This window comes from Lagopus muta, chromosome 7, assembly GCF_023343835.1.
Source record: "Lagopus muta isolate bLagMut1 chromosome 7, bLagMut1 primary, whole genome shotgun sequence".
Classification (NCBI taxonomy): Eukaryota; Metazoa; Chordata; class Aves; order Galliformes; family Phasianidae; genus Lagopus; species Lagopus muta.
Window position 1 is genome coordinate 45,862,318 of NC_064439.1, and position 24,776 is coordinate 45,887,093.

The 24,776-nt window shown below is 43.4% G+C and overlaps 1 protein-coding gene and 1 long non-coding RNA gene across 4 annotated transcripts; one reads left to right on the forward strand and one right to left on the reverse strand.

Annotated features, from left to right (window-relative positions):
- The first annotated feature begins 985 nt into the window (after nt 1-985).
- On the forward strand, nt 986-24,075 carry MATCAP2 (microtubule associated tyrosine carboxypeptidase 2). Of its 3 annotated transcripts, none has more exons than XM_048951755.1 (7): nt 986-1,085; nt 7,747-8,429; nt 17,220-17,363; nt 18,880-19,012; nt 19,974-20,279; nt 20,741-20,838; nt 22,993-24,075. In XM_048951755.1, the coding sequence occupies exons 1-7, from the start codon at nt 1,061-1,063 to the stop codon at nt 23,152-23,154; spliced, it is 1,551 nt and encodes a 516-aa protein (XP_048807712.1). In that variant the 5' UTR covers nt 986-1,060; the 3' UTR covers nt 23,155-24,075. The 3 variants fall into 3 exon arrangements, with proteins under 3 accessions (XP_048807712.1, XP_048807713.1, XP_048807714.1); XM_048951756.1 differs by having other exon boundaries at nt 999-1,085; nt 7,718-8,429; XM_048951757.1 differs by lacking the exons at nt 986-1,085; nt 7,747-8,429 and adding an exon at nt 8,459-9,686.
- Nucleotides 1,092-10,782, reverse strand: LOC125696278 (uncharacterized). The gene is made up of 3 exons (XR_007378259.1): nt 10,711-10,782; nt 6,353-6,550; nt 1,092-2,800 (listed from the first exon to the last, which is right to left on the reverse strand). It is a non-coding gene; the product is annotated as an uncharacterized LOC125696278 (long non-coding RNA).
- Nucleotides 24,076-24,776: the final 701 nt, after the last annotated feature.

Below are 24,776 nucleotides of genomic sequence, written 5' to 3' on the forward strand. Positions count from 1 at the left end.
ATATAACTCACGTTACAACCTGGAGTTAACACTTCCATTGCTGTGGCTTCCAAGCCACATAAGTATCATTTAAGATGATAATTGGGAATCTAAGAAGCAAAAAGAACTGCTGTTATGACAAAGTGATATCTTGCCTTCATATTGCAGCAGCCATCCACCGTTTCTTTATCTGCCATGCGGATTATTTCCACTGCTTGAACCAATTCACTAATGGATTTTTTTTCCTGTAATTCTCGTATGTCACAAGCAACATGCAACTGATTAGTGACAACTTTATCTAGCTATATTTAAAACTGTTCAGCTCCTGCGATCTGAGAGTTGGCAACAAGCCTGTGGGTGCCTTTTTCAAGCTCCTTTTCTAGCTGTGCTAGCAAAGAGGTTCTTTTAGGTGAAACTTGGGCACGTTGACAGAGCATGCATCATCGCTGTTCCTGAAGGAATTCAAGCTAAAGAGGAAGCTGGGTGTGACAGCGAGGTATGGCTGCATGTCAGTGACAGCGAAAAATGGAACTACAGTGTCCTCATAGCTGGTTTTGGAGCTTCAGCCTTGTTATAGATTGCTTGAGGAGTCCCTGTCCTCACGTGTCAGGTAGGACTGAGTAGAATACCTGCCTTCATATCTCTGTTCCTTAGTTTTCTTTGTAAAAAGAAGCCAGAACTATCAGATAAGCAGTCTGTGTGGCTAGACCACCCTTCAGGCAGACAGCTGTGTGTGCACGTGAAGAGTACCAAGAAGCTGAGTCTGGCAGGGTGGAAAAAAAAGGAGGATCCCGGATGGGACAGAAACAGGGCTTCTCAGCAGCATCAGCGCACTGTGGGTTTCCCAGCCTTACGGATTGACGCCACGGGGAGAAGCTACAAGTATTCTGTTTGGGGGGTGACCTTTCGTACTACAACTCCCAGCGTGCACCTCGGCACTCCCGCGCGGGGCACGCGGGGCTGTAGCGGCGCGCGGCACGCTGGGACTTGTAGTCGGCAGCTGAGGGCGGGCGCTCCGCCGGGGCGGCTGCTGCCGGCTGGCCCAGGGGCGGCCGGGCGGGCCTCGGGACGGCGGAGCGCCATGCTGGAATCCATCCGTGTCACCGGTGAGTACCGCTGCCGGGGGTGCTGCCCTGGGGCTGGGGCTGAGGCTGGAGCTGAGGCGAGGCGGCGCCGCTTTCCCCGCTCCCGCCGCGGGAAACACGCAGGGTGGGCGATGTGAGGAGATATTTTTCCCGCGGCTCTTTTCCTCGGTTCAATTCGACCTGTCACAGAGAACCCATTACAGTCATCACCGACAGCCACGGGTCTGCTTCATTCGGGTGCCTGCTTGTTGCAGAATATTCTTTTGACAGCCCTCCTCAACCCTAAATCGTTGGATCTAATTAACTTCATGTGGCTTTTTAATCCGTTCCCGTTCCCTGAATACCTGAAATAAAGGTCTTTGTAATGTTACTGTACATTTGCAAGGTGTACCGGAGGAGGAGTGTTACTTGTTACGATCTTGTATTCTCATCTTTTGGACTTCACTGTTTGCTTACAGACAAATCACAAATTATTTGCTTGTTTATAAACCTGAAAATCCAAGCCAAGGTACTGGAAGCGTTTCCTCATTTTGAACAAATAAACTCAAATATATTCTAAAATGGTAGTGCAAAAGTGAAAAACAAAAGCAGTGACTGGGATGGTTACATTCCTAGGATAAGGGAACCTCTCCAATAACATCTTTGCTAAGCTCTGTAAGAAGCACACTTGGAGTTTGGATAGGATTTGTCCATTATGCATATATAACCCCAGTGGCAGCTGCTCAAAAACCACAGGAGCTCACTGTGCTTTATAGAGCGCATCTAGCTGAGCAGAGATTGATCCATGCCCACAGATATCTGCCATCGTTCACCTTGTGCCACCTATGGAAAAAGTGTATTAGAAGCTTGTTGGGTAGTAGAGACTTAGTAGCCTAGGTAAAGATTTTTTTTCTGCAATACTGTCCAAAATCTGGGGGAAAAAATCTTTCATGCAGTTCTTACTACACATGCTATGAACACAGTAAAGTATTAGCTCGCTACTTCAAAAGGAAACATCAGTATAACCTAGTTTCTGAATGTTACAAAATATAACATTTCTTCTAACAGTCTCTGACAAGATTAGGCAGAATGTGCAATGCCACAAGATCCAAAGCTAGTGAGTGGATAAGAAGCGTGCAACTTAAGCAAGTAAAGTATTTCCTTCGTGCAGAATTATTATGAAATGTGTGGCACCCACATATGTGCTGTTGGCAGGTTTGGGGTGCATCCCTTCTCTAGTACCATCATGATGCTGGAATAGCTGCACATTCAGGAATGAAGGTATGCAGGAGTAAACAACAAAATCATGGTAGTGACAACAGAATCACAGCTGTAGTGTATTGTGTGTTTTGTATATTTGTGCCTGCAGTACAGACCTAGCCCAGTATTGAAAGCTCCAGCAGGTATCTTGTAAACGATGGGTTTTGGGATGGGGCAGGACCTGGTTCTGCTCTTGTGGGCAGGATGGAAAAGCACATCCTTGTCCCAGACAGGGTGGAACTGGCCCTGGTAACCCACCTCACAGGGCAGCAAAAACCAAACTCAGCTGATCAAAAAAGATGCAGAGCAGTGTCCTGACTTGACAAAGATGATGTTTCCACCAAGGAGGAGGATTTTCCATCTTTTGGTACCCTACCAATGCCAACTCATCTGTGCCTTCCTCCTCCTTTCTACCTTACTGCTGTATCCTCCCAAATCCAGCTGGTTGTTGAGTTTATAATTCACCAGTATGTCCAGAATTCATGTTTTTGCAGCTCCTGTAGAGAGGAACAAGATTTAAATAGGTGAAAGTAAACGTGCTGAGAAGGTCTTTCCAGGAGACACTGTGCTGATTTTGTTACTTGTTTCTCACAGTTGATGGATTTGGGGCTTTATGACTTCTGAGCCTGCCAGCTAGATCAATGGCGACAATCTATGTGCAAACATTAGGTATTTTTAGTGAGTTCTCAAAGGTAGCTGGGAAATTTGGGCATGTGCTATTTGTTTTCTGCTGTGTAGATGGAAATATAAAAAAGGACATGAGAATTTATATACCTCAGAGCAGCTTTATATGATCTATATAAAATTTATTTAAAATTCACATACATATTACAGAAATTTATAGAAGTATATAAAATTTAAATCAAATGTATTTAAAATTTATATCAAATTTATATTAGTCATGTTTTAGATACTAGATGTTTATAAAAGTTATATGTATGTAAATATATATATTAGACAAACAAAATTTACATCAAATTTATATATTTAGAATTTATATAAAGTTTGTATACAACCTATATAAGATGCAAATGAAATTTATGTAGAATGTATATAAAGTTCATATAAAATTAATATAAGATGTATATAGTACATATATATAAGAAGTAAAGAAAATGTATATATACATCACAGAATCACAAAGGTGGGAAAAGTGGGAAAAGACCTCCAAGATCATGCAGTCCAACTGTCCCCCTACCCACCAAGCCATGTCCCTTAGTACTACACCTAAACTTTTCTTGTACACCTCCAGGGATGCTGACTGTACCACCTCCCAGTCCATTCCAGCACTTGATCATTCTTTCAGTGAATAAGTTTTTCCCAATATCCACCCTGAACCTCCCCTGGTGCAACTTATGGCCATTCCCTCTCATCCTGTCACTGGTTATTTCGGAGTAGAGGCTGACCCCCACCTCACCACAGCCTCTCTTCAGGAAGTTGTAGAGTGCAATGAGGTCTCCCCTGAGCCTCCTCCAGACCAACAATCCCAACTCCCTCAGCTGCTCCTCATAAGATTTGTGCTCCAGACTCCTCACACCTTCAATGCCCTTCTCTTGACACACTCCAGGGCCTCAATGTTTTGTAGTGAGGAGCCCAAAACTCGGCAGTTTTCAAGGTACAGCCTCATCAGGGTTGAGTACAGAGGCACCATGGCTTCCCTGCTTCTGCTGGCAACACTGTTTCTAATACAAGCCAGGATGCTATTGGCCTTCCTGATCACCTGGGAACACTGTTGGCTCATGTTCAGGTGAGCGTTGACCAACACATTCAGGTCAGTTTACAGTCTTCCAGCCACTCTGCCCTAAGCCTGTAGCACTGCCTGGGGTTGTTGTGGCCAAAGTGCAGGACTCGGTACTTTGCCTTGTTGAACTTCATCCCATTGGCTCCAGCCCAGTGATTCAGCCTGTGCAGATCTCTCTATGGGGCCTTCCTACCCCCAGGAACTTCCTGCCAACTTGATGTCATCTGCAAACTTACTGCAGGTGTACTTAATACCCACATCCAGGTCATTAATAAAGATATTGAACAAGACTCCAGTACTGACCTTTGGGGGACACCATTCATGACCAATGACCAGCTGGATTTAACTCCATTCACCAGCACTCCAGGCCAGGCTATCCAGCCAGTTTTTTGCCCAGCAAACAGCGTACTTGTCCAAACCATGGGCTGCCAGCTACTTCAGGAGAATACTGAGGGACACAGTGTCAAAATCTTTGCTGAAGTCCAGATAGACTACGTAACGATCTTTTCCCTCATCCACCAGGCAGGTCGCTTGATCATAGAAGATGAGGTTGGCCAAGCAGGACCCGCCTTTCACAAACCCGTGCTGGTTGGGCCTTATCCAGGTTGTTCCACACACACTGTGTGATCTCACTCAATGATCTGTTCCACAACCTTCCCTGGCACCAAGGTCAGGCTGACAGGACTGTAGTACCCTAGATCCTCCTTACAACCCTCCTTGTTGATGGGAGTCACATTAACAAGCTTCCAGTCCTCTGGAACCTCTCCCACTGACCAGGATCACTAATAGATGGTGGAAGACATCTTGGTAATCACACTACCAGCACCTCAGGTGGATCCCATCCAGCCCCACAGGCTTACAACAGACCAGGTGGAGTAGCAGGTCTCTGACTGCTCCCACCTGAATCATGGAGGGTTAATTCTGCTCCCCATTCCAGACTTCCAGGTCAGGAGGTGGAATACCCCCAGAATAATTGATCTGACTTTTAAAAACAGATGTAAAGAAGGCATTAAGAACCTCAGTCTTGTCCTTATCCTCAGTGGTCTCATTCCCCACCACAACCAGTAGAGAATGGAGATTCTCCATAGCCCTCCTCTTACTGATAATATATTTATTGAACAGTTTTCTGTTATCTTTTTATTTTAGTGGCCATGTTGAGTTGAGTTCAGGGCTTTTGCCTTTCTGCCTTTCTCCCTGTATATCCCAGCAGCTTCTTTATATTCTCCCTGAGTTGCTCATCCCTTCTTCCACCAGAGGCAGACTCTCCTTTTCTGCTGGAGCCTCAGAAAAAGTTCCCTGTTCACCCATGCTGGTGTTGTTCCCTTCTGGCTCATCTTACAGCACGGGCAGACAGCCTGCTCTTCTAAGACTTCCTTCCTGAGGAGTGACCAGCCTTCCTGGTATTTATATTGCTTATATCAAATTAATATAAGATGTATATGGTATGCATATCAGAAATAAAAGAAGTTATATAAAGAGCATAGAAAGTGCATATAAGACATATTAGAGGTGTATATGATATATTCAAATTTATATCAGATTTTGATAAAATACTTGTAAGGTGTGTATAACATTTATGTAGGATTTATATAAAGCATATATAGAATATGTGAAATATAAAAGTTATGTATAATGTAGTTTATGTGATATATACAGTGTATATAGCTTATATGCATTTTAATCATTTTAAAAATCAAATTCATATAAATATATAAGATAGTGGCAATGTAAGGCTCACTGCTCTGCTCTTTGTAACTTCTGAGAATGGATCCAGAGGGAAGGAGAAGCACTACTGCCCTTGATATCACATCATCCATCTGTGCTGTTTGAGATGTAGGCCTTGAATTTCCACCTACAGATTTCCCTCAGTAAGCAAAATCGTATGTTCTGGACACAGAAATGTTAACTCCTTGCCTTTCGTGTATCCTTCTCAAGGATTATCATCCTGTTATACTTAGCATAGCCCCAAAATCAATCTCCAACACTTGCCAAGAAATACTCAAGTGCAAACATGGTGTCCAAAAGCACCTCTCGCTACCTGGCAGCTGTTTGCAGATGGGAGCTCATCACACAGCCTCCTGGCTGTATGGCTGCTAACTCTCCTTGAGATGGTTCCTTCCCAGCCCACAGAACAGCGAGGCGAGCCAGGTGGGCTGGCTGTCACACCAGCAATGGCAGTGATCCCATAGCATCTGACCAAGGCACTCATTCCTGCACCAAGCTTTGGAACTGAATTCTCAAGCCTACTGCCAAAGAAGCAGTTACAAATACTTGCTTTAGCAGAAGAGAATCATCTTAACATTTCTACCTCTATCTTCTGCTAGAGTAAGGTCTTAGGCTGGTGTTCCTCATCATCTCTTCACACAAACTGGACCTCTGTCTTCTTGCTTTTCAGAGTGTCTTCAGACAGCAGAACTGAGGGATGGAAGTTAACATTGCACTGGCAGCTTCAGAAGTGTGAAATACTTTGCCACGGAGCTTATGTTGAGAGGAAAACCTAATTTTCCTGTGAAAATAAAGCTGGAATTAAACTACTATTGATTTATTTTCCTGGGAGGCATTTAATGATCTCTCGCTAATATTCCATTCAGAGTATAATTACTGTACATAAAGTAATTACAGCTCTGCTATGTTTAACTATGGACTGAAGCTCAAATCCCTTCTTGGGGGCCTTTAATCAGGCTATGGCCTTATCTCCTGTTCTGTGAATCCTCTTACCTTAGATGCAGAAGTAAGCAGCATTTTTTTGTGGCAGGAAATATTTGTGCATTGACTTTGGGCTCACCCAGTGCTCCAGGAGGAACTCTCTGCTGAGGGAAGGCTGGAACCAGTGAAGAGGTCACATCTAATGAGCCAGCAGGAATGTTAAATACAGTCTTAATGCTCAGTGCCTTTTGCATGCTGCAGGAACCTCCCTCCCATGTAGCCCCTGGCAAGGGCGAGAGCAGGAGGAGAGAGCTCCCTTGCTAAAGGAACCATATTTGCTCCTTCTGTACTGGTTTGCAATGCTGCTTCTCCTTAATGCTGGCTGTTGTTGTAGGACAACTCTACTAGGAACTAGCTGAACACTTCTTTCATTTTTCAATACTCCTTTGTAATACAGAGAGCACTTCACATATGTGAAGCACTGAGGCCTTTAAAATTTACAGGGCTGTTTGCATGGTATAGCAAGCTGCCCTCTGCAGCTGGCCCACTGTAGTGTTCTCAGCCTTTCTGAGAGGAAGTTCTGTTAATCAGATTTAGCAGATGAGACCACACCAGGCAGCTTCTATCACTGCACCAATCCCAGTGGAACATCACTGTGAACAGCACCCATTTATTCCTTTACTGTTTCTTATTTGCTAAGTTGTTTATCCATGCAAAAGCTTAAAAGTTTGAGAGTGCACGTTCATAAAGCCACACACAGAATCTCATTTTAAACAAGTCAGTGGTTCAGCACAGGCAGGTCACTCTCAGACAAGATGTGTGTTTGTACATGGAGAGTTAAGCACAAATCACCTGTTTGACTTGGTATCACAAATCCATACAGAAGTGTTTAAAGGCCAGGCATTCACTCAAACTTCTTCCATTTGTCTAGAAGTTAAGTTGAACATGATGTGACCATAGTTAAGCTGTGAATTTCATTTATGTTGTTGAATCTTTTAAGATGTGAAACCATCAAATTTGCTTTCAGCTTCTTTCTTTCTCCCCCCATGAATGCAGAAAAACTTCACTGGCCTAAGCAAGAACTGTCTAAGAAATCAATCCTGAGTCCAGAAGAACATAAACTGAATGTCAATAATGAGAAGAGCCTCCAGCACCCATCTCCTGGGGTCCTTAAGGACATTTTTACAACGGGAACCAGTAGCTACAACGTCCTTCTGCAGAGCAAGGAAGAGAAGAAGCACCATGCTCAGAAGCAGTCACCTGCTCACCACAAGAAACACAGGAAAGCCACAAAGTGCTCCAGCACCTTGCGAAGCAACGAGCACCGCAAAATCAAGGTCCCGCTGCCCTTGCTCAGCAGTGGGTGGTGCTGCTCAGACCAGCAGCCCTCTGTCCTCATCTCCAGCCCCATCTCTAATGGCCTGAAGCTTGCAAACAGCATCTCAGCTGCAAGGAATGGCATAGGACTGCCACCTCAACCCAGAAGCAGAGCTAAGAGGCACTGTAATCAGACAAAGCCAAAGCAGTCCCCATCATCAAAAAGCCATGGGAAAGAGGGAGATGATTCCAGCCGAAAGCAATGTTTGCTAACTGCAATCAAGCCTTCCAACGTGGAGAAAGAGAAAATGAAGTTCTTTAAGTCAGATTTCACATACAATCCTCAGTTTGAATATGAAAACCCTGCTTTGCCAAACGTATTAGCTAAGCATAGCCAAGCATCTGACAGATTTCTTAAGCAGGTATGGTTACATTTTTTCTCCTTTTCTCCTATTTATTCCTTTCACATTTATAAAGATGGTATTTGCCTTTGTAGCAGGTGAAAGTTGCTCCTCTTTACCCTTCTCCTGTGTTGTTTGAAAAGTGCATCAGTGTTGAGTACGTAACATAATACAGCTGTCTTTTTGACTGGAAAATGAAAGCCTGCCTAATAGTTAAAAGATTCAATAGGCAGAAGACATTTCTCATAAGTTACGTTCCATGTAAATCCAGTTAAGGCAAAAGAACTTTTTAGTCAATGAAGCAGAGTGTAGGACAGAAATAATACAAAGCATATGGAGGCTTTAATAAACAGAGGGGAAAAAAGCAGTGCAGAAACACTGCCAGTTCTCTTGGGTGACACAAAGACTGGGAGGAGATGGCAGTTATTTGATGTCACGGTTATTGACTATATTAAATATGTTGATTTTCCTTGTTTTAATTGCTTTTGAAAGGGTATTTGCATTACATTAAGCTAAATCATGCAGCAGATCACTGCTATGTCCTTGATCCTGACTGAAATCCCAGTCCAGAGATAGTTAAAAGAAACCCATGTTTTTCCCCCATAATATGCAGCCACAACAAAATCTAAAGAGATTTCTTCCCTTAACCTTCAGCTTACATAAAAAACACATTGCTTATCTATCCAAGTTTCAGCTCCTAAAAATACTGAGGAAAATCCTGCACTTCATATTAATACCTAAAAAACAAAAAACAAAAACCCAGTTTCAGCACAGTTCCAAGCCCAGCAGGTGGCACTGCTTTCATTTACAGCTGGCTTTACAAATCCTCATCCCACACACAGGAATTCCATTTCCTACAAGTTTACTGTCCAGAAAAATGGCATGAATCAAAATTTCCACCAGTTCCCCTAGCAGAGGGGCTGGGACTTCAGTTAAACGAGATCAAAACCTGACATTTTCATAATTTTAAAGGATCTCTAAGGATTTCAAAGTTATTTTCACCCACAACTGTGTATCGCCTGCAGGACATGAAGACAGGCCATATTTTCCTCTCCTCCTTTCTGCTTTCGTACAGAACTGTGGACCTGGTTAATGTAGCACTGCAGAAACATTTCTGGACAATGAATCACACTGCTTGCTCTATTAAATTAAAGAAAGACAAAGAACAGCAAGGACTTGCAAGACATTGGCAGTTCTGCAATGGGGATACACAGGCCTGTGAGCAGCCACATCTGTCCTCACGCCTTTAGTTGAATCAAAGAAAGTTTTCAACATCAGGTATAGCCCATCTCTTTTAATAGCTGATTTTGCATAGTCATGCAGTAAACATTTTTTAATTAATACACTTGAAAATAGTCATTTTAACACCTCTTTCCAAACTTTGCTTTGTTTCTTTGTTTCTCATTTCCTTTTACATCAGCTTTTCTTCACAATGCAGTTCTTTCATGAGTCACACGATATGTGCTCCTAGGGAAAAGAACTTGAGAAATAAAAAGCAGTATCCAGGCTTGTGGCTTTTCACTTTGATTGACACCTGTAATGTGCTTCAAGATCAGTGTAGCAGCTTCATGCTATAGCAGTGCTATGAAATTTGCTCTCCTTGCTCAAACCACTTGTCCCTCATTGTTTTTTTTTAGAAATCAACACTTAAGCCATGTGTTTTTGCACACATGCCATAGGTGGCAACACTTAGCCAGAAATAATTATCCCCCCAGACCACTTGCAGGGCACATGACTTAACATGAACCAAAATCAGCAGAGAAGATGCAACTTCAAGTAATCTGCCTGGGAACACTTCTACTTCTTGAGCTGTACAAAAAGGCAGGAAAGCTGCCTTTTAAATAAGTCATCATTTTGTTGAGTGAGTAATCCCTCCTGTAAAAGGGATACAGCCTTTTCCCTTTTAGGAATAAGAAAACAGCAGTTTTGAGTTAATAAATAATTCTGCCATGCTCTGTTTTCATTACACATGTACACATTAGTTGTTAAGTGGAGCTGGAAAGCAAGTGACAAGACTTTCAACATGGTAACCCCTTGCAGTGTACAGGTCAGGTCACAGATGAGGTGTGTTGAACTCCCAGGAATGCATCACTGGCCCTAAGGAGCACTTAACTGAATCATGTTATTCTCTGCTACTAACTAAATACACTCATAAGATTTGTAGTTAAAGTATATGATTAACGTGTGTATGATCAATAAGCATACAGAGGTTAAGCTTAGTATGATCAATAAGCATACAGAGGTTAGGCTTAGTAAGATTATCACCATGGAAAGATAATCAAAAATAAATGAAAATGCTCACCAGCATTATAGGCTCACAGTTAACTCCACAAGAGCAATCTCCAGCAAGAGACCCTTCCCCAGTGGCAGCCAGCCCTTCAATGGGTCTAGGAGAGGTGCAGCCAGGCTCCGCCCTTTGGTCAAACAGCTGAATCTCCTTCACCTGTGCTCCCATGGCTGACTCAGTGCTTGCCTCAGGTGAGCAATCAGTGGCTCAGGCTGGGACTCAACAGTTCCCATACAACATACAACACACAACACACAACACACAACATACAACATACAACACGAGGCTGATGGTGTCACCTAAGTAGCACAGTTTTTAGGGTGGAAGAGGGCTCCTGGTGATATTGCTGTAGGGGCAGAAATTTGTTTCAGGACACAATGTCATTTAAAAAAAGAAATGATGAGTATTTCATTAGGAATATTTCTGCCAGATCCAAATTAGTTTTTTTAAAAAAAAAAAAAGCCCACTTTATGGCTGTTAATAAGACCAATATGTTCAATGTGATACAGCCTACTGTTCCCCAAGCATGCATCTGGGAGGTTTTTCCCCTCGCTTCACACACAGACAAGCTGTGCAGGGCAGTAAGCTGAGATCTGTCTCACAGATCTCAGCTCAGCCTGGCAGCTGAATGTGGGAAGCTGGCCCCTGGGTCACTGAGCCCATTTGCTAAGTTGGTTGCCTCAATCTATTCATGAGCATGTCTTATCAGTACATACAATTACGATAGTTTCTGAGTGACTAAGTTATACTGCTACACGTGGATGATTTGGGATTCAGAATACTCCTTGGCTATAAATAATTTCAAGAAGCCAACACTATCAAAACCTAAACCTGATAATTACACAGAATTTTGCTTTACTCTCATTAGTTCTGTTTCATTACTTCCATGATCATCAGCAGAATTTGTTGTGCAAGGGGTTCTTGTCTTGTAAATTATGTTTAACAGTGATGAAAGTGGTTCAGTGAGACACTTTAGTAGTGAAAAGAACAGGGCTTATTTCTCCTAACCAGTGACCCAGGACAGTCAAATAGTTCTTTTGTTCTGGTCCTTTCCATATTGCTTGAGAATTTGTCTCTGTGAAGAGTGGAAGTAACTTGCTTTTACTTACTAGGCCCAAAGGCCAGAAAATAAGCTCACTGTTGTGTGCTGGAAGGACCAAGAGCTGGCATCCTGTTCTGTATTTTCCCAGCAAGTTCTTGCAACACTTGACTTTGAGTCATCTCAGAGACAGGAGTAGAAACCCGCATGAGGGGTTCTGTGTTGTACTCAGTGCCTGGGATGCTAAAAAGTCCCAAACCTTTTCCCTCTCACTTGAAGTGATTGTGGCAAGTGTCCAGATTGGCAGCATCACTGGGACAAGTCCTATCTGCCACCTCCCAGAGATTTGTGTTCTGGGAGAAGTGCATGTGTGGCAGCTCTCTCTGTTCTTTCAGTGCTTCAGGATTTGTTTTGCTTGAAACACAGTCATGGGAGAAGGTGATAGTGGTGAGCACCCTTTAAGTAGTTTTGAAGAGAATACACATTCAGCAAAGAGGAGGCTTAAGCTTCACGACTTTCTCAATGAATGTGACTTCAGACTCACAACATCTGTTTGCATGTGTCTGAACTGTCAGCATATGGGTTATTCCACATGGTAGGTGTAAGAGGAGGTACTCTTCTTCATGCATCCTACCCTTCCTTTGGAAGCTGCAACGCTTACCTGTGATTGAAGCGGAAGAGGACAGAGCTGAGTTTGGGGAGAACTCAGGAGGGCAACGTGAAGGCATGGAGCAAAGCAAAGATGTTGGTCTCCTGACTCCCAAACTCCTGCCACCTCTCTTGGTGTGCCTGGGGTTCAGCACTGCGGAGTCTCTTTTATGGAGAGCCAAGCAGAAGGTCTCATGCATGTTCAATGTTTTTCTTGCTATTTGTTACGATTAGGTGGTTTTAGAAAGTTCATTGCACACCAACTCATGTCCAAACCAACATACAAAAGGCTGCACCTCGTAGTAGTGATTGATCTTTACAAACAGTAGTGAAAAAGAACTGATTACTAAAGTCTACACACTCTCCTCAAATATTCTTTTTTAAATGTGTTCTCATGTTGAGAAGAAACAGTGTTTGTCAGTCCTCTGCTTCCTCAAACCTGCTCTCATCCATCAATTCTCCAGTACCCATCAGGACTCCCGAGCTGTCCTCTTTTCAAGAGGTATGGAAACTGGGCTGTATCACAGGGACAAGGTTGTGATTGTCCCTCTCCGTTCTGCCCTCGTGTGGCCCCACCGAGTATGTCAGCCAGGTCTGAGGCCCACAGCACAGGACAGAAATGGAATGCTGGATGGGTCCAGAGAAGGCCAAGAGAGTGATTGGCGAGCTAGAGAACCTCTCGGGTGAAGACTGGCTGAGGGAGCTGGGTTGTTCAGCTAGGAGAGGAGAAGGCTTCAGTGGCACCTTATTAGCAGCCTTCTAGTTCCTAAAGGGGCCTACAGAAAACCTGGAGAGGGACTCTTTATCAGGGAGTATACAGATAGAGCAAGGGATAATGCTTTTAAACTGCAAGTGTAGATTTAGATTAGACACAAGGTAGAAATTATTGGCTGTTGGCAATGGTGAGGCACTCAACAGGCTGCCCAAAGAAAGTATGGATGCCTCACCCCTAGAAATGTTCAAGGCAAGGTTGGCTGGGGCCTTGGGCAACCTGGTCTAGTAGAAGATGTCCCTTCCTATGGTGGGAGATTGGAATTAAATGTAGGGAGGATGTGTGACGAGGCTCCTGCAGAAGCCTTTCTCTTCAGAGGTTTTGGTGCGATCAAAGCACCAAAATTCTTCTCCCATAAATCTAGCACTGGCAATTGGTGCCAGCGTTCCTGCTTCTCTGCAATAAAAAAATCTGTTGAAAAGACTTATTCTAGAAGAAAAGAAGGAACACAACAAGCTCACTTGTCCAAGTTTTAGTTTGGATGGAAGTCAGTCCTGTAAGTAGAGAACAGGAGCTGATTTCCAAGTCTTTTGTTGACTTTCTCCATGACTTCTTAACAGGGCATTGTTTGAAACCAACTAGAATTTAGCTGTTACTCTCACATGTTTCTCTTTCCATGTTGCCCGTTGATTGAGCAGGCTGCAGCTAGTGTGGTCAGGGAAACTGCAGGGCTTCAGACATACTAATAAATAAAACAATCCTCGTCTTGTTTTCTGGCCCAGAGGGCAAACGACAAGATGTGACTCATGTTCTTATGGCTGAACACTCCGCATATAAAATGCAGTGGCCTCGTTCCCACTTTTGTTGGTAACACAAGGACTGTAGGACCTCTCAGTCAAGGCCAGGTGTTGCCTGAAATTGCTTGCCTGTGACCTTCTGACAGCTAAGCTCAGTGGATGGACTCATTCCAGCTGTAGAGCCGATGCCCTGGCCTTATTGGATTTACTGGTAGAGGAAGGTAGCCTGAATGATGGATACCAAAAGATGCCTTAAGATTCCTTAAAATGGAAATGACCAAATCCCAGCCTCTTTGGAGAATGACATCCATCCCTGCATAAGTTTCTGCACTAAGCAACTTTCAGAGAATATGAAGCCAAACAGTCCTGCCCACAGGATTTACAGAATTTCAGATCACATTACTGAAAACTTTTGAGAGGAAAAGTACATTTGAATGCAGAAAGACCTATCTCAGCTGCCTGGGGAACTGCAGTCCCTGGCTTTGGCCTCATGGGAGGGCTTTGACTCAGGCCTGTGCTACAATCACACTGATGCAGCTCTATCACATCTTGCATCTTCATCTCTCTCATTTTTATAAAAGTCCTACTGAACACAGCAGGGTATTATTATTATTACTATGAAGCTGACATAGTTGTGAAAGGCTTCAGACATCTTGTTTGAGACATGTTGCCATGTGGGTTGAAGTTCATGTTCCAGTTGCTGTTAGTCTCCAGAAATATTATGCCTTTAGTAAGGGCTTCGTGTATTCCTTTTTTTTATACTTAAATTAGATACTGACATTGCTCTGTTTGTCTGAAGTCATTTTAAAATGATATGTGATGTCATGACCTAACTGTTCACAGGAAAATTAATGATTTACTAACAAAGAAACATCTCTCGAGCCTTTATTTATGTTATGCCCCTGCATTTATACAAGACCTAGTGTACGAAGAAGTTACTGGGAAGTAAAGTCCCATTTACATCATAGTACACAGGTATGTAGGCCACAGGGGCCAGCTGCCAAAATGGACTGGGTTCTGGGAGCGAGGCTGGTGCCATGAGGCCTGGAGGAGGCACACAGTTCCCTGTGGCAGGACTTCATCCTGGGGTGCTGTGTTGGGCCATGGCCATCCCGAATCCACCACAGATGAGCCTAGAGCATGACAGCTCCAAGATCCTGCCAAGGCCTGAGGTTGGAGGTAGCACAGTGGCTGGAGAGCTAAAGCCACAAGGGAGGAGACAGGCTTCATCTCACAACACGGGGTGGTTTTATTGTGAGCCTTTTGTGCTGGAGTCCTGCTTGGGGGGAACATGCTGCTAACTTTAGTCTTGGAAAAAAAAAATTCAGAGTGGATCAGAAGGCCCTTCAAATGTAATATTAAGTATGAGAAGCAAGCAAAGAAATACTGAGCATTAAGTGCAGTATTTCTTTGTGTTGTGGTTTGATCCAGCAGGTGGCTCAGCACCATGCAGTCGTTTGCTCACTCCCCTTTCTTCCCAGTGGTATGGGGGAGAGAATTGAAAAAAACAAAGCAGAACTCATGGGTTGAGATACAGAAGGATACTAAGATACAGAAAAGGAAGAGGATAATAATTATGACTATATATGTATGTGACTGTATGTAACAAGTGATGCAGAAGCAATTGCTCACCACCCCCAATTGATGCCCAGCTTCTTGAGCAGCAAAAGAGAGTGAGATGAACTGCCACCTCCTTGAGAACTCCTTCCACATGATGTCATGTGGTATGGAACGTCCCTTTGGCTAGTGTAAGTCAGCTGCCCTGATTCTGTCCACTCCCAGCCCTTTGTTAGTGTGAGCTGAGAATATAGAATGGCTTTGGCTCTCTACAGTACTGTTCAGCAATAACTAAAAACATCAGTGTGCTATCAACATTGGTTTTTTCCTAGACTCAAAACATGGCATCATACCAGACACTCTGAAGAAAACAATTCCATCACAGTTGAAACTAAGACACTTTGGCATTCATTCTGGTAATTCATCTTTCATCAAAGAGATACATGACTACAAAAACATGCCATAAGTAGCACCTATGGCTTTTGTGACAGTTACTCAGAGTTGCTTAGTTTCAACTTGAAAAATACTAGAATGAGATTCTTAGTAGCTGTAAGAATCCTCTTTCTGCAGCTAGTAAACCAGTCTGACAATGCCAGAATTACATAGCTGGAGACGAGCGTGTTATCAGTTTGGTGCATGGCTATAAATGTGTAGTGTAAAGAGATTCAGTCTGTAAGATTTCCACCATCATTATTAGTGGCATTTTCCTAGCAAGCACATTCATTCTTTAAAGTAATACCAGTTGTATTTTCTTTCTGATGTTCCTGGGAGCTTCTATTCTCCTATCTGTGAAAAAAAAGCAATTCCCTATGGCTGAGTATTCTAAGTTACGTTTTCTTTTAAGGATGTGAAACAATGTATTGGGAAGTAGATTACTGGGAATGAGCGTTCCACAGCCTAGCAATGACATCTTCAACATGCAGAGTTCTGATCACTTCATAGGCATCGTGCTCTGCTTCTTGCCCACAGTGAGACCTTATTGCTCTCTACAACTCCTTGAAAGGAAGGTGGTGACGAGGTGGTGGTCAGCCTCTTCTCCTGTGTAACTAGTGACAGAATGAGAGGGAATGGCCTCAGGTTGCACCAGGGGAGGCTGAGATCAGATAGTAGGAATAATTTCTTCTCCAAAAGAGTGGTCAGAAACTGGAACGGGCAGCCAGGGAGGTGGTGCAGTCACTGTCCCTGGAGGTGTTCAAGGAATGTTTAGATATTATACTAAGTTTAGTGGTACTAAATGATTCAGTGGGGAAATACTGGTGGAAGGTGGATGGTTGGACTGGGTGATCTTGGACATCTTTTCCCACCTTTGTGATTCTATGATTCTATGACTCCTAGTGAAGAAAATAACAAGAATTGAAATAATATGATAGTAATAGTTCGTATTGGTAAAATTATTTGGAAAATCATTAAAAAAACATGCTGACAACTTAACCTGCAGATGTCCTTGTGACCTGCTATATCTGATTTACAAGACAGTCATACAGCTTTCCCAGGATTGAAGGGAAAATTTCACTGAAGCGATAATCATCGGTGCTGTGCTTATGTACACAGATTGAAGATGAGTGAGTCAGAATCATTTTTCAGTCCTTTGGCATTGGTGTCTGAATGTTGAAACTAGGTTTATTGACTGCAGTTTCATAGAGACTCCCAGTGAGTCAAAAGTTAGAAGAAAGGTGAAAAAGAGACGGAGAAAGAAAAGAAAAAGCAGATGTGCCAGTCTGACACCAGGGTCTTACTGTGCTCATATTTGCTATGCTTTTGTATTTTGTAGTCCATTAACATTATGGAGCGGACGCTGCAGAAATATGGAAGCTATGAAAAGTTTGAACAGGCCACCGGTGGCAGCTTGCTGACCAAAAGCCGCATCTGGAATCATGTTAGGAAATACATGGTGAAGGAAGGCTGTCTTGGTGAGGTAAGCCATGCAGCAGATCAGGAAAGGAGCATTTATTTATGTAACAGGCATTTCACATTGCACACGGAGGGACCTGACAGTTTGTGTGGGAGGCCTTTACTCCTTAATAACAAGAAAATTCCTTACATCATATTTTTCTCATGGTTGTGTTTGACTTTTGAACAATTGAAATGATGCAGAGTCCTTGTGAATGCTTCAGCCATCTCTTGGAGCCTGCTTCCTGCTTCATGTATGCTTATTATTAAAGCTCTTTGGGATTGCCCGAGAGCAACACCCTTCCTTCCCTCCTTTCACAGCTTCTTGTAGAGGAGCACATTTCCATTTATTTGTCAGTTCTGTCAGCCATTCTCCTGTATCAGATTATTTACACCAAAGGTAATAGGGTTAAGAAGAGGCCAAGAAAAATAATCAGCAGCCCAAGAGACTGTTTTCTAAGAATTTGAAGAAATGAAAGTGACATAAGTGAATAAAAATGTCTGAAAGAAGATTTGCTGGTTTAAGTGCTGTTTTTTTTTCCCTGACTTTTAGCATGTTAAAGTCCTGTGCAAACAAACTTATTTCCTATCCTTGAGATTTTAAATGTTGAATTGCTTGGAAGAGTAAGATGAAAATGAATGTAGGAAAAGTGGATTATTCCAAACTGAAATCACCAGCTGACAGAGCCCCAGGGTTAGATGAGGTCATTGGCCATGAGCAAGAGAAGGCTGGAGTGGGAGATAAATAGTAAAAAAAATGGAAAAAAATATTTGATGGAAAATAAGGTTTGATTACTAAACATAACAGTTCTGGAGAAACTGCTAAACTCATCACACAGATGTGCTCATATTTGTCTTGATTTGTCTGTGTGGAAGCAGAATCCTAAACCCTCGTCAAATATCCTATGTCATCTTATGAAACCTTCTCCAGAAGTACAATTAATACATCTACTTGGTATTGTGTGAAGTATCATGAAAATACTCACTTCATATGAAGAAGCATTAATAAAGTGTAGTGGTACCAGTACTTTAAATGCTTTAGCATTACCTTGCTTTCCTGAATCTTAAATAAGAGTTTTATTGGACTGGTTGCTGTTGGACTTGGAGCTGAATGATGGGGTTTTATTGTGTAGGGAAGTCAACACTGGTAGTCTTGTGTAGCCTTTAGTTCCTGTGTCCTTTTTTGTTAACATTTTTCAGCTCTCAGTAATACCAAGATAATGAGAAACTGTTTGAAAACATAAGTTTCTCTGGTTTACTCTCCATTTGGTTACCCTCCCAAACTGGTCAGTGTTCCCACATTCAGTTTTGCAGTCCTGTACCTGCCTGCGTTAATCCTCGTGCAAAGTCCAACTCAGGTTGGAGGTTTTCTCAGGAGTGTGGGTGATGGACACCTCAGCTGTCAGAAGTGTCTCTCAGAGGGAGCAAGGAAGGGCTGTGAAGGGCGAGGGCCCCTCCAAAAACATACTGAAAGGGCCCCAGGAGAGCGGTAAGAGGAACAAGAAGGGAGCTGTTTGATACCTGGCCTCTCTCATCTTCAGATTGTGGTCCATCTCACGGAGGACCTGCTTTCTCGAGCCTCAATGACGGTGGTGAATGGCCGCCCCACTCTCACTATCAATATCTCCACTGCGAGAGAGCACTGGCTGGAAGGGATGCTGAGACATGAAATTGGTATGAGCCTGCCGTCAGTTCTTCAGACAAAGGGGAGTACTTGCATGCATTCTTACTTATCTTGCACTGTTGGACCAGGCACAGAAGAAGGGAACAACATCCCTGTCTAAAGGTCCTGTGCCATAGGTGTGCTAAAGGAAAGGAGAAACTTGTTTTACCACTGCAAAGTGCAGTGCAGGGAAGACAACCCATTTGGTTGCGTGCACGTGGCAGGGACATGATGTTTGTGAGACCAACCTAGAGCCAGTCTTGCTTTAAAAAATGGGAACAAAAATAGTGTGATTGTTCCAGTTTAGAACCAGCCATTTCAGTTGACAGATCTACTTCTGATACAATGCACTGCTTGCAAGTGTGGGCATACTTTAGTACCTAGCAGGATTGCACTGATTTTGCATTACACAAGGCTGGCTAAGCCCTGTGGAAAATTTCTATGATCTGTTCTACTTAACTCCATCAAAACTGGATAAGTCTGGGTAGTGTCTGAGTTTCAGCTGAAGAATAAGACCTGTAATTGCCCTGGAGCATCATTTCTCATGTTGTAATGGAACAGCAGTCTCTTGCAAGGCAGCAGTAGGGTCCTTAATCAGTTTTAAGAGGCAATTTTTCTGCTCCCTGAGCATTTCCTTTATTTCATTCTCCCTCCTTCTGTTCAGCACTGAGCCTAGGCCATGTTTGAGGCAACCAGCATGCAAGGCACTTTTGAAAATTCCTTTTCATGGATTTAGGAACTCAAGTTCTGCTGATGTTTTTGTACCGTAGGCATTTTCAGGAGTTTCATGTTGTGGTCAGCAGGTGAATATTTGCACGGTGTATCTACTTCTCTGTTTGCAGACTGTGCTAAATTTGGCACTTGCTACTAGTCCTACTAGTGCAGAGTTCTGAAACCAGCCTCAGCTTTAATATTTTCCCATTCTTAAATCATGAGATGTTAATTCTAAGTCTCACATTCCTTTCTTTTCAGGAACTCATTATTTCCGGGGCTTTAACAACAATAGCCAGCCTTGGTGCAACTGGAACGGACGTAGAAAACATGGGTTGAAACCAATCAACCCTACAGAAGAAGGGCTGGCAAGCATCCACAGCGTCCTGTTCCGCAAAGACCCTTTCCTCTGGAGGGCTGCCCTGCTCTACTACACCGTCTATCAGGCCAGCCAGATGTCCTTCAGCCAGCTGTTCCAGGACGTGGGGAAATTTGTCCAGGACCCCAATACCAGGTGGGATTACTGTGTACGAGCCAAGAGGGGCTGGACTGACACATCACAGCCAGGTGGGTTTTCTACTTATCCTGCGTGTCTTTGCGCTTCAGGGAGGTTTCAGACTGTGCACAGAGCTCCTTCAGCAAACTGAAACTGTGAAAGGGAGAAATAGGTATCTGTACTTTCTGAAATGAGGCCACGGGATTTCTGCTCTTGAAAAGAAGGCTGGAAATGCACTTCTTCTAGACATTGGCTTTGATTCAGTAAAGGATTTGTTGCTGAAAGAGGGAATGTAAAATGTAAAACCGAAGAAGTTCAAACTCAGTTTGATTTCCTTGCATGTTTGTTACAAAACTGTTGCTGCAGATGTTCTTGGAGACTGTCTTCTGTTTTCTTGGTAGTGGGTTTAGCATTCTAGTTATTTTGGGAAAGGTTTTCAAGCTCTGGGATAAAAAGTTCTATTTACCACGGTTTCTGAGGATATACCTTCAACAAACCCTGAGAGAATGCAATGTATTTTGGTTCTTTTCAGGCTGCTTCAATAAGGATCAGGTGTACTTAGATGGCATCCTCCGAATCCTGAGATACAGGGAGTCCATCGATTTCCACCTTCTGACAGCACTTGGCAAAGTGAGTGGACTCATCTTTAACCACAGGATGCAGTTTTACCATTTGAGTAAGCTTGTCTGCAGGGATCTGTGAGTCGCCGTGCTTTGTTTTACTTTGACAGACACCTCTGTTCCGTACAGCACTGGGTTCACACTGTGCAGGTTAAAAATATTACAAAGTCCTAAGAATTCCTACCAGTTTTTCTTCATTCCTTGTCTATCAGATTAAGATTTTATGGTCATATTTATCAGACTGTCCTTTCCTCCTTTTATAAGGTGTTGCCTGACTTGCCTCGAGCAAGCAGGCCAGCTGCTAGATAAGATGGGGGTCCCAGTAGGAAACTAAATTCACAGATTGATGCTAAGGCCATCCCCTTCCTCCACAAAGGAAAAGATAACAGCATGTTTTTCATCTCAGATTCTTTTTCACTGTTTTTCATAAGTTAGAGTCTGCCTTTTCCAGAATACACAATGTTTCTGCATTCACAGAACATTTTCTCTCCATTGTCATTGCTTGTTTTACCTGAAAACAACAGACAAAACCATACTGACTGCAGAAACTGTCAGTTCCTGAACCAGTTCCTTGTGCTGCTAGGTTTCCACGGTTCATAAAATAGAGTTCGTACTCACATAAAGGAGGATTCAAGTTTACATTACTATGCTTGCATTTAGAGCTGCTACACCAACATTTTTGCCTGCTTGGCAATCCCTGGGTGATAAAGGGCACATTACAATAGAGGCTTCTGGTCCACAGTGTTGGTGCAGTTTGGTCCAGTGTTGCCTGTTGTGCAAAAAGATCATATTGGTGAGCAGTTACTATGTAAGTAACTGAACCAAGTTAGAAACCTCTGAAAAAAAATTGCACTGTGTCAAGTAAGACTGCAGCTTTATTCTCTGAAACTTCTCACTGCTCTGCTGCTGAAGACTCCACTGTCTGTGTCAGATGTTCAGTGCTTTTCAACCCCCTTTGTGGCCCTTCTCTGGCCTCACTCAAGTATCTCTGTATACTCTCAGGAGAAACAAGTTCTATTTTCCTCTGGGTCAAGTGTAGCAATCTGGATTAGGCTCTCTTATCTCTCCAGAGGACCCTTCCACATCCCTTAGCTGCTGGTGGATCATTGTGCTGGCTCTAACCATTCCTGAACAGGGACCACCACCCACTAAGCAGGCAGGCTGTTTCCAGCAAGCCCTGACAGCACAGTGCTCAGCTCCTTAGAAGAAGTGTGGGAGTCAAAAGGTTTGAGCCACCTGGCACAAACCTGCTGGGAGGAAATAGGATGTGCCAGTTAGCAGGCACAGCCAGGCTTGTGTTTCTGCCAGCACATATGTGTCTGTCTGTAGGGTGCTTCAGCACACGCAGTTCAGAGACAAAGCAACAGCCACATTCATTTCATCATGAGGAATCTGCCCGAGGAGACCTGTTCTGTGTTTGCAGGACAGCCTGTGTAATTATTGAACAGTCAAAGCATTCATTTTCTTCTGGACCATCACTTGCAGCTATTGTTACTTCAAGGCTTGATGTCCTAGCTTGCAGAATCATTAGATGCTGGTTACAAAATTAGATGCTGGTAACATTAGATGCTTTCGTTACAAAAAAGTAGCAGGTCCTTAGAAGCTGGAAAAAGCTTGAAATTATCACTCCTCTACCCAGAAGGCTTTGATGCCTAGAGGTACAACTAACCTCCACCCTGCTGTCAAATGAGAAAAACAACCAAAAAACCCACAACATTTTGGGATGTGTAAGGTTGCCAAAACAGGAGTTAGTCACTTGAGGTGCACTGTAATGTAGCTTATGGTGGGCACATTTGCTAGTGGGAATCCCCACTTCTTCCTCACCTGTCCTGCACAGTGTTTCCAGTTCTTTGCTCTTGGGCACAGAGTCCTCTCCATTCTTGTATCAGACTTTGAGACTGACTGAGACCTCAGGACTCGCATGTGCTCCAGCCTTCTCTGTTCCTGTCGCTGTTGTAGGTCGGTGTCATTCTGTTTTCTCTCAATCTATTCACTGATTTAATCAAAAGCAGGATCTGGAAGTTTACAGACATTTGCTAAAATTACACTTTTTTTGCACCTTCCACTCTCTGAAACCTTTTCTCACCTACAAGGGGTAACTTACAGCCTCAGCAGAGAAGAAGCAGGGTTATAATGCAGATCTAACCTGTGTCCTTCCTTGCAGATCTCATATGAAGACGTGGACCGTCTGAAAGGGTTGGCTGTGATTGAGAACATGAGGGTACCACACTTCCTGCAAGACCATGCCCGGTATATGGAGCACTTGGAAAAGATTATGGAGGTCAATGAGCTGACTGATGAGGAGCTCCAGGATCTCATAGACTAACAGTAGCAGCCAGCTGCTCGCTCTGTGCAATGAGGACATAGAACTGGACTTCTGAGAGGTTGCAAAAATGGACTGAGCAAGGGTGGAGCAGGAGGAAAAGGCAGCCAGAGTATGTGGAATTCAGAAAAAGCCCCTTTGTGCTCCTTTTGCATTGTGATTGTATACCAATGGGTTTTTTTTAAGAGTTTGTGCATATTTGAGTCTGGTTTAGGAATCCCTTTGCAGTGACCTGTCCAGCCACCTGCTCTGCTTTGCGGGCTAGGCGTAGTGCTTGTCACTTTCCTTTGTGATATACTGCCTTTTCCCATCCAGATTTAGAGGTGGAGCAAAGGAGAAAGAGGGGAAATTCCCCTTTTGTCTACTCATGTACTCTGCCTTTGGTCAGCTTTCACAACTTGTAGAGATAGCAGCGTTGTAGTTATGCTACCTCATTGTCTGTGTGACTCTTTCTTATTTGTCATCACTGCAACAGGTTTAAAACCATAATCACAGTGCACAGAAGCGGGTCTTTGTGCAACAGCTCTGTGATACCATCAAGAAGTTGTTTTTTTTTTTTATTAGGAGATTCAGATGAAGAAAAAAAAAGAAAAAGGTATTGTTGTTTTGATGACTGCAAACAGGTAGCAAAATTATCTTCTTTGTTATTCCCCCAGATTGCTACTGTTCCACATCTCTGTCTGTATAGTACATGTTTAGGAAGCTGAGCCCTGGAAGGGTCTCTCTCCTTTGAGGATAAGTGTATCATGGCTAGTAAGTCCTGTAGGGCAGCATTTTGGAAGAAAGCTTGGGCAGAACTGTGATTTTATGACTTGTTTTTTATCAGTACGATCAGGAATGTAGGGACGTAAGTCAGCACAGCAGGCAGCACTCACTTCTCCTCTGGGTCTCCTGAGCCTCCAGAGCACCAAGTCACTTTGTGAGCAGTATACAGTGCTACAGTAAAGTTGTGCTCATTGCAGAAATGAGATGTGGGAGAAAAGCAGACTCCCAAGTGCCCTGTTCCTGTGTTCCTACAGGACTGCTGCACACTTTAAGCAAACTTACCTCTGTTGTATCTGCCGGTGCTATATCCAGAAACAGGTAGAGAAAGTGTGTTACTGTGAGGCACTGCTGGCCACAGGGTAAATAGCTTCGATGGCACAGGAGGGCTTACTGCATAAACTGCATTTTCTGAATTCAGAGTATGATGGATTGTTGAGGCCAGCTGAGTTTTGCACCTCTAAGTACTTTGAGAACCGGTTTGGTTTTAGCAGGCAGCATTTTAGCAGCGCTCCTCTGAGCTCCTGGGGAAGCAGCTGTGATGCAGGAGGCTGTGCAGGAAGATGGGAGCTCCAGAAGGCTTCTGCCAGTTCTTCCCCTCGTGCTGTGACCCACAGATAACAGGCCCAGCGCTGAATAAGGCAAGTAAGTGGAGACAAGGTTTCCTCCACACAAGCTCAGAGGTCTGAAGAGGTCTGAAGGTTTTTGAGTGACCCCATGAAACCAGCTGCCTTTTAGGCAGCACTGCAGGTGTGCTCACAGCAGCTGGCTGACTGCTTCAGAAAATAAAATGTGTTCAACAAAGATAAATTTACTAAATTGGGTTATTTTCAAGGCAGGGACCAAGAACCCCTCACAGTAGC

Coding starts and splice junctions, on each gene's coding strand:
- MATCAP2 (XM_048951755.1), top strand. CDS start 1,061: ATGCTGGAATCCATCCGTGTCACCG. Junction 20,280..20,740: donor GACTGACACATCACAGCCAG/GTGGGTTTTCTA, acceptor GGTTCTTTTCAG/GCTGCTTCAATAAGGATCAG. Junction 20,839..22,992: donor TTCTGACAGCACTTGGCAAA/GTGAGTGGACTC, acceptor CCTTCCTTGCAG/ATCTCATATGAAGACGTGGA.